The sequence below is a fragment of the Thalia democratica genome, chromosome 9, assembly GCF_965202585.1.
Source record: "Thalia democratica chromosome 9, ktThaDemo2.hap1.1, whole genome shotgun sequence".
Classification (NCBI taxonomy): domain Eukaryota; kingdom Metazoa; phylum Chordata; class Thaliacea; order Salpida; family Salpidae; genus Thalia; species Thalia democratica.
The window spans coordinates 26558926-26567328 of NC_139173.1; the positions used below are offsets into that span (position 1 = coordinate 26558926).

The 8403-nt window shown below is 28.0% G+C and overlaps 1 protein-coding gene across 1 annotated transcript; it reads left to right on the top strand.

Annotated features, from left to right (window-relative positions):
- The first annotated feature begins 1475 nt into the window (after window positions 1-1475).
- Window positions 1476-7881, top strand: LOC145844000 (histone-lysine N-methyltransferase Smyd1-like). Its single transcript, XM_082951305.1, has 10 exons — window positions 1476-1664; window positions 2246-2461; window positions 3026-3183; window positions 4186-4303; window positions 4493-4631; window positions 5377-5495; window positions 5815-5914; window positions 6227-6357; window positions 7038-7115; window positions 7494-7881. Exons 1-10 carry the CDS (start codon window positions 1497-1499, stop codon window positions 7641-7643), a joined length of 1377 nt encoding a protein of 458 aa, XP_082807431.1. The 5' UTR covers window positions 1476-1496; the 3' UTR covers window positions 7644-7881.
- Window positions 7882-8403: the final 522 nt, after the last annotated feature.

The window sequence follows — 8403 nt, forward strand, 5'->3', positions numbered from 1 at the left end:
ACTCTTGATTTTGCTAATGATGATACCGAAACAAAAGTTTTCTAACAAGTCATAATATGATGACGTAATAAATACTATCTACCGAGACAGCTGCCTGCTTGATATAACGCAGCTCGCTTATAGTGCGCTTGCAAACTCCAGCAAGTTCTAGAAAGTTTATACTTTATCAGACACAAGTGCTTTATAAAGCTAGCTAACACTTTAAACAGTTTTGTTTTTTCATCATAGAAGTCATTTGAAGCTTTATGTGCGATAGTTAGAAGTTTTATATTAATTAGTCATGTAACAAGTAGTTTCTTTTAATTGCAAAAATTTTTTTACTTTTAGATTAGTTAATTAAACGAAAAATTGAGATAATAAAGTTCTGTTTTAATAAAACAATGAAGCAGAAAAAGTTAATTTAAGATAATAGTTTTACTACGACTGTTAGCAAACTTAAGAATATTTTAAAGTTAAGTATCTATAACATTGAAATATTATGGAAAAATAAGTACGAAACAAGTTTAAAAACTCTGTTAATTGTACTTTTTTATTATGATAAGTAAGAAATTGACTGAACTATTATAGTTTAATTCGAAATAAGTAATTAGCAAACAATTGATTAAACAGTTTTTCTTTCAACTATTTTATTTGTGCTAGGTGAAACTAATAATGTAATTTTAGAAAGTAGCTTCGAATGAAGTTATTTTATAGCAACATAAACAAAAAGTTTGTCTTGAAAGTTCACCATAAGTTTATCAACATAGACAAAAAATAGCATACTTCTGTTTTATAATTAAATTTTGAAAAAAGCTTAAAGCTGTACCATAAAAGGTCAATATTGGCTTGTCACGTAACTTTGAAGTTTAACTTTACTAAAAATGGTTACTTACACGTAAGGTGCGTAATTATAGGCAGCTTTAAACTTTGAAATTAATTTTTTTTTTAATATACCTAATTGTCATTTTATATATCAAAAAAATTAGATACATAAACAAAAATGAACAGCTTAGACAAGTAACAGATATTTATTAAAGATTTGTTTTAGTATGAGTATACAAAATGTATAGATCAATGGAAAAATATTACTATGCTTAAGTTTAAACTAAAAGTTATAAGTCATAAAATGATAGAACAATGCTATTCAACCAATTAACAAAAATGATTTACAAAATATAAAATAAAAAAAAGTTGTTATAATAATAAAAACCTAATTCTTTTTAGCAAGGAAAGATTCGAATATCAGAAATATCAGAATATTATAAGCGTTGTTTAGTAGTCTTATTCAATATGTTTTCAAGTATAAAAAATAGATTGAGTGATAAACTTGCGTAAATTTTTGGTAGCTGGTCGTAATTGTATCATTATGTTTCAACTTTTAGTTAATAAAATCATACGTTCTTTTATAAAACTTTGAATAAAGAAAACACTATTTCTTCTAATCAGTCTTTGTAAAAAAAAAAACTGTTTTCAAACACTGGTACTTTGTCAGATAGCTATAAACTTTAAAGTTTGTAATGGATAATATTGAAGTAACCAAAATAGCTGGAAAAGGTCGGGGGATCTTATCGAGGAAGAGCTTCAAGGTGGGAGACCTCATCTTGAAAGAGGAGGCGTTCGCAATGACAGTGATGGCTGCCTACTCCAAATCCACGTGTCACTACTGCCTCAACTCTAACGCCTTTGTAAGTTTAATAAAGAAAAGTATTAATTTTTTTTTTAATTTTTTTATATTAGTTAAGTAGGTTTTTCGAAAATACTCTAAAATAAACTTTACACTAAACAGTTATCAAATATTTTTCGAGTTTATTTAAATAAGGTTAAATAATTACATTATAAAAGAAATAAAGTGTTACCCACAAGCTAACTGCATCTGTTTATACTATAAAGTCCCAATAAAAAACTTCAAGCTAAAGAAACGGTCAACATGTTTCCCAACTAAAACCCTTTGTGATCAATAACTTTTTATTAACTCTAAACTTGCAAATACTTTTCGATTATGATATATAAGCTTTATTATATAACTAATATTATTCTATATATTCAATAAAGTAAAAAAAACCTTTTAGACAAAAAAAAACACAAAATATTATTTAACTTGCTATTCTGTCTTGAACTGAGATGCAACTCACAACAAAACGACTGCATCTACTCAGTTGCGTTCCGAACTTTAACGCGTTCCGGAAACAGTTCAATATACAAATCTTTCATCCAAATTTTTCAATACGATATTTATTGGCAAAAACAAACTATTTTTATCCGCTAGATGGTGGGCGCGCCACCAATGCTGAAGTGTTCGGGGTGCAACTTCGCCCGCTACTGCAACCGTGAGTGCCAGAAGAAGGCGTGGAAGGACCACAAGAACGAGTGCAAGGCGGTGAGGTGCGTCCAGCCGGGAATCCCCGCAGACAAAACCCGGTTGGTTGGCAGGATCCTGTGGAGAAAGCTGAGGGGGGAGCATGAGCAGCACGTGAAAATAAATGTTTGTTAATATATTGTTTAGCGCATTTTTGTTTAAAATATTTCGTAAAGTATCTATTGTTTCAGTTTATAAACTTTACTAATTTTTTGTCTTTAAATTTGTGATGTTTTACAATTTTAAGAGATTGTGTTTTGTTTCTAATAAAGTGCTTACTTCCTTATACTAAAATCCTTTCTGCAAATAATAGTTTTATTTTTAATATGAGCCGTTTTTAAAACTTTATATTATATATCTTGTAAAGTTTAATAGTCTCACTTATCATAGAGTTTTTTGTTTTACAGTTTAGATTTTTCATGTAAAGTTTTTTTTTTAGCTCATTATAATTTCGATTATGTTGGGTATTCAACTTGATGACCGAAAAGTTTTTTTTCGTATCTAGGTCCTTGAACCAAAAATTTTAGAGCATTTTTTCGTTTTTGTTCAATAAATCTCATATTATGTTACCATAATATAAAGCATATATTTTTATACCTTATAATGAGTTTAAAAAAAATAAATATCTTGTTTTATCATGCTTTTTTAATAAAAGAGAAATAATTAATGTAAAATGTTGTTATTTTTCAGGAGCTCGACTCACATTTGGATGACAGAAACGAGGAAGACCAAAAAGTCCTGGACGACCACGTTTTCGATTTCGGGGATTATTTCGGGTACGATGACCTCCCGGAGACAGACGAGGAACTACGACATTTGTTTTCCATCATCGATTGCAACGCCATTGGGTTATTAGTTAGAATTTTATCAGTAGTTTTATTAAAACATTTAAGGCAAGTTTTGCGAATTTTTAAAGTTTTTTAGCAAAGAAGGCTTGAAAAAAACAAAGTTCACAGCATTTTGGTATTGTGATAGTTGACTGTATAATTTATAGTTTAAAAGTCATTTTCTTACTCCAACTGCAATAATTATAAATATAATTCTAGCAGCTGGCTAGACTTACGCTACTGTGTACTAGAATAAGTGTTTAATTTTTTTTTTAAATACTTTTTATAAAATAGCTCAATTTTTTGTGTTTTGCAAAATATTAGTTTAAGATAAAAAATACGTCGTGGTCCAAAGATTTTTGCTTAGCTTTCCAAACCGGCCAACGGGTCGTACATTACTCTAGTCTAGTATCTTGAAATGTTTTTACACAAATTGTTGCAAAAAAAGTTTAAAATAGTTCAACTTTTTTTAAGAATAAAAAAATAAGGTGCTAAAAATGTTTTTTATTACACAGTTTGTAAGTCTAACATCTTTAGATATAGTAAGGCGAAGTATAAATGTGAATTTGCTTAGATACATCGAATGCTTTTGTATTCGTTTTTAAAAATAAGTTTGTTGATAAGGTTACTTTGAAAATAAACCAAACTTCATGTTGTGTGCAATCATTAACTATTTATTATTTTTTAGTAATACAAAAATGTTTTTGACTTTAAGCTTTTTGAGAATAATATAAAACAAAAATAATGCACTTACAAAAATTTTAGTTGAAAAGCTTCTTATAAAAGAAAATGAACGAATGTTTTTATGTATCCCGAGATTGTTTTTTGTTGTGACTGAATGTGTTTCTTTTTTGATATTTTACTTAGTTATAAATAACTTTCTTTAGACTTTGCTCTTCTAAAAACGTTTTATATAAATATAGAAAAGAAATAGAAATTTTAAGTAGTGCTTTCTTATATTCTAACTAAACAAAGTTTCAAAACATTTATTTCTATTATCTAACTAACTAAAGCGTTTTATAGAATAAACGACAAAAGAGGACTGCAGTCCCTAGCGGTAGGAATATTTCCGATTGCAGCCATGCTTAATCACAGTTGCAAACCGAATGCGGTGGCTGTCAACAACGGAACTACGCTCAATGTTAGTTTGTTAAGACTATCAGAATTATTATAACTCATTATTTAAGTCATATCATCTATAAATCTCTAATTATTAAATTTAGAAATAAGCTCACCTGTTTCCTTGACCGTATTTTTTTACTGGACTATTTTCTAAGCCAAAACTTTTTATGAAACTTTTATCTAAGTTACTATTTTAAATACTCAAAAGGTGCGAGCGTTGCGGCCGATATGCGATGGGGATGAGATTTGCATAACTTACGTCAGCCCGCTTGAAACGAGCGACCAGAGAAGAGAGAAACTTTCAAATCAGTATTACTTCGACTGCACCTGTGGCTCGTGTGGTGAAGGTTTGGTTTTTACCACTTTTTAACTTAAATATTTTTTTTGTTTAATCAAGTTGCAGACAATAGTTTGAAAAACTAACAAAACGATACTTGTTTTGACTATAAATAAAAAAAATAGTTTATATTGATATGAAAGTTTTGAATTACCGTTTGTGACAAAAAGAAAAATATAGCCAACATGTATTATTTAAGTTTTAAATAGACAATCAGTTTTTATGCATTTAAATGCATGAAATGTTTCAGGATATATTTAAATGTACTATATTTAATCATATGATAAGTTTTTGAATATATTTAGCTTTATATTTGTCGTTCGTAATGAAATGCTAAGTTAAACAAAGTTTTACTAATTTAAACAAGTCATTATTTGAAAGATACAAAGTATATATGATAAGTTTTAGAGATCATATAAAGTTTTAAGACAAATGAAAAAACTTTATTATACAAATTATTATTTTTGTTCAATATGTTTAAAAGAATAAGTATAATTTCTAATATTAAAAACTATTATAATATCTAATTAAAAACTAAAAATATCTAATTAAAAACTTCTAACATTAAAAACTATTATACTAACTTAAAATAAGTCGTAATTTAAACAATTTACAGTCTTAGCTCGGCAGTTTTTGAAACAGTTTAAATACCATTAGGTTATCTTTTACTTAACTAGTTTTTGATTTAGGCGAGTAAATTTAAATTTAGAATAAACTTACTCAAACTGTAAGCATTATATATAATAAATTTGAAGACTGCGAGGTAGACAAGTTGAAATCAGCAATGGTGAGCGATAAAGTCACTGAGAAGAGCATCACCTACATCGAAGGATTTTCCAAGAACGTTCTAAAAAGGATAGAACAATCCAAGAGGGTTGGTTTCCTGTTAATTCATTATTTGTATTTAAAAGCAAGACAAGAGTTTACTCAAATTTTGGCGAAAATAAAAACTAAGTTTTTCATCTAATTATTTTTGTGTTTTGTGGTTTTGTTTGTGATTTTTTGTATATAATTAATTATTTTTTTAAGTTTATCGAAAAACAATCCATTGGTTATTTTATCATTATTCTTCCAGTACATTCTTAAATAAAAGTAGAGAGCTACTTTGATTTATTAACAAACAAATTATTTACAAGTATCTTGCATTTAATATAGAAAAAAAATAATATCTTTATTCAATTTTTATTTATAAGAAAGAAGATTGGGAGAGGATGAGCAATCAGGTCCTGGGAGCTTTGATGCAACAAGATGCTCTCATGGAAGACACACACGCGTTGAAGATGACAGTATTAAGTAAATATACTTTAAAATTTATTTGAAATTAAAACAGTTTTTCCTGAAAACAATAAAGTTTTTTTTTTTTCACAAACTTGTTAGTTACTTAACAAAAAAAAATCTTTTGTATGAAAAGTATACGTATTTCAATCGTATAGTATTACACATTAACGTAGATAAAAAATTAAGTACCAGTGAATAACGGTTTTGATGTTTTAAATAACAGTTTAAAATAAGAAATATGGGGTTTAACGATAATTTAGGTGTTAAACACTTTACTTTTATGCATTGTAATTGATCTTTACCTACATTTGTAAATTTTTTATGCAGATTTCGGTGTGGAAGTGTGTTCTTTCCTGCAGAGGCACGGAAAAGCGGTTGAGATGGCGGTGCGGGTGGCTGATGCTTACAAGAAGTTGCTGCAGAAAAATCACCCCGTGTTGGGTCTGTGGATGATGCGGGTTTGTTGTTTAGATAGTTTAATTTTAAAAATGTTTGGTTACGATGTATTTAAGTGTTTTAAATTTTTAAGATTCTATACACTTTATAAGGTATTGGTATCATTTATTTGAAGCTGTTTTGTTCGGAAGCAATTTACAACAAAAAACGGCTTGTAACTACAAAGACAACAATTTTATGACTTTTTTATATAAATTGGTGGTGTTTTAACTTAAAAGATTTTGTTTAAACTTTTTATGTTTATCAATAATTTAGCTTTACTAGTTTTGTATTGTAATTACTATTTTTTTACTTTAATGAAATGTAGAATTGGAATCAATTAGTTACAAAATATCGTTGTTTTTAGCAAAATATTACTAAATATAACGAAAATACTGTTATTCAGTGAAAACAGCAGAAAGTAGACGAATAACTTAAATAATTTCTTACGTATTTTTATGCTACAAATTGTGTGAACACGTCTTAAACAGCTTTATTTATTAGCTTAACTTATCAGAAAGCTCTCTGGTTAAGTTTTGATTTTGTAAATTAAGTCAAATGTAAGTTTTTGATTTTATAGCATAGTTAAAGTATTACTTCATAATAGCAAATTAAAAAATCTAAACTTATATTACAGTTTTTAAACATTAACCGCTTTCATTATAAATTTTTATCAAGTAATAATTTTGTTAAAAACAAACAGCTCGGTATACTGCAATGGCAAAACGAACAGCTTCCTGACTCCCTGGTCAGTCTCAAAGAAGCAGCATCAATTATTTCCGTTAGTTTGCTTTAGTTAGACTCAAAGTTTGCAAAAACATCAAAAAATAAAACTACATACCTATTACATCAAAACTTATAAGATATTCAAATTTTAAGTTGTCGGTGCTTGTAATAATTACATTTTAAAATGTAGATTTTTAAGATATAAACTCTTTGAGAATGTATTATTAACGACTTGTACAGAAAACAGCTTTGAAAAGTATAACACTTGTTATATAACTATTTCGGTATATGCATTTAAAACTTAAGTTACTAAAACTTAAATTCTTTGAGACAGTATCATTAAAAACTTGTACAGAAAACAGCTGTAAAAAAGCTAACATTGCTGATGTAGCATAATTATTTCGACAAACTATGACAAATGTGTTTTGCACAGAAAACGCACGGAGAAAGTCACGTGGTGTTCACTGACATCATCGGGTTGATCCAGCAGGTGGTGGTGGAGTCGCAGATGGGCAGAAACGGGCGGGTCAACACCAGGATCGCTAAGATGAGGGCAGGACACAACCTGCCCATGCCCCACTAGAAAAAAATAAATTAAAAAATATTTGAAATTGTGCTTTATTTATTTTAATATTTATGTTTTTGTTGTCAGTTCGTTATGGTTTTGCAATAAGTAATAAACTTTAAGTTTTTCCTAAAAACTAATACTGTTTTGCATATAAAACTTTATTTTATTTTTGTTAAAGTATTTTCACACTCATAATGCGAATATAAATATATCATAGTGAATAAAATAATACTGAAATTGTATACTTTTATATATACATACAGCTTAATAACCGTAGCTGCATACTATTTCATTACATTTTTGTGAACATAATACTAAAAGAAACTTATAGTAGTTAACTTTTCGTGAATAATACTAAGTAACTGTGAAAAATAAAGACAAGTTTACCCTCTTTAAACCATTTAGATTTCAAATAAGATGGCTTAGTAAAACAATTTAAGGCTAAAATTAAATTTTTAAAAGTATTTTCTATGGCAACATGATAAGAAATAGAAGTATTTGTAAGTCAATATACATCAATTACAAGCTCAAAACTACTTATACTGTGATTGTTTTTATGCTTGATGGTTTACTCGTGTCTTTACAAGATTTATCTTTTTATAAACCTAGTGTGTTCTTCCTATGAACATAGACACTTTTACCCAACAATTGCTACTTTTAATCAATTGAAACTGAGTTTGGTCCGATCTGAATCTATTGTTAAAATAAGAAACTATCAAAATTTTAGCAAACTTGCAGTCGTCAATCTACAAACGGTTCATCATGCTTTCACATG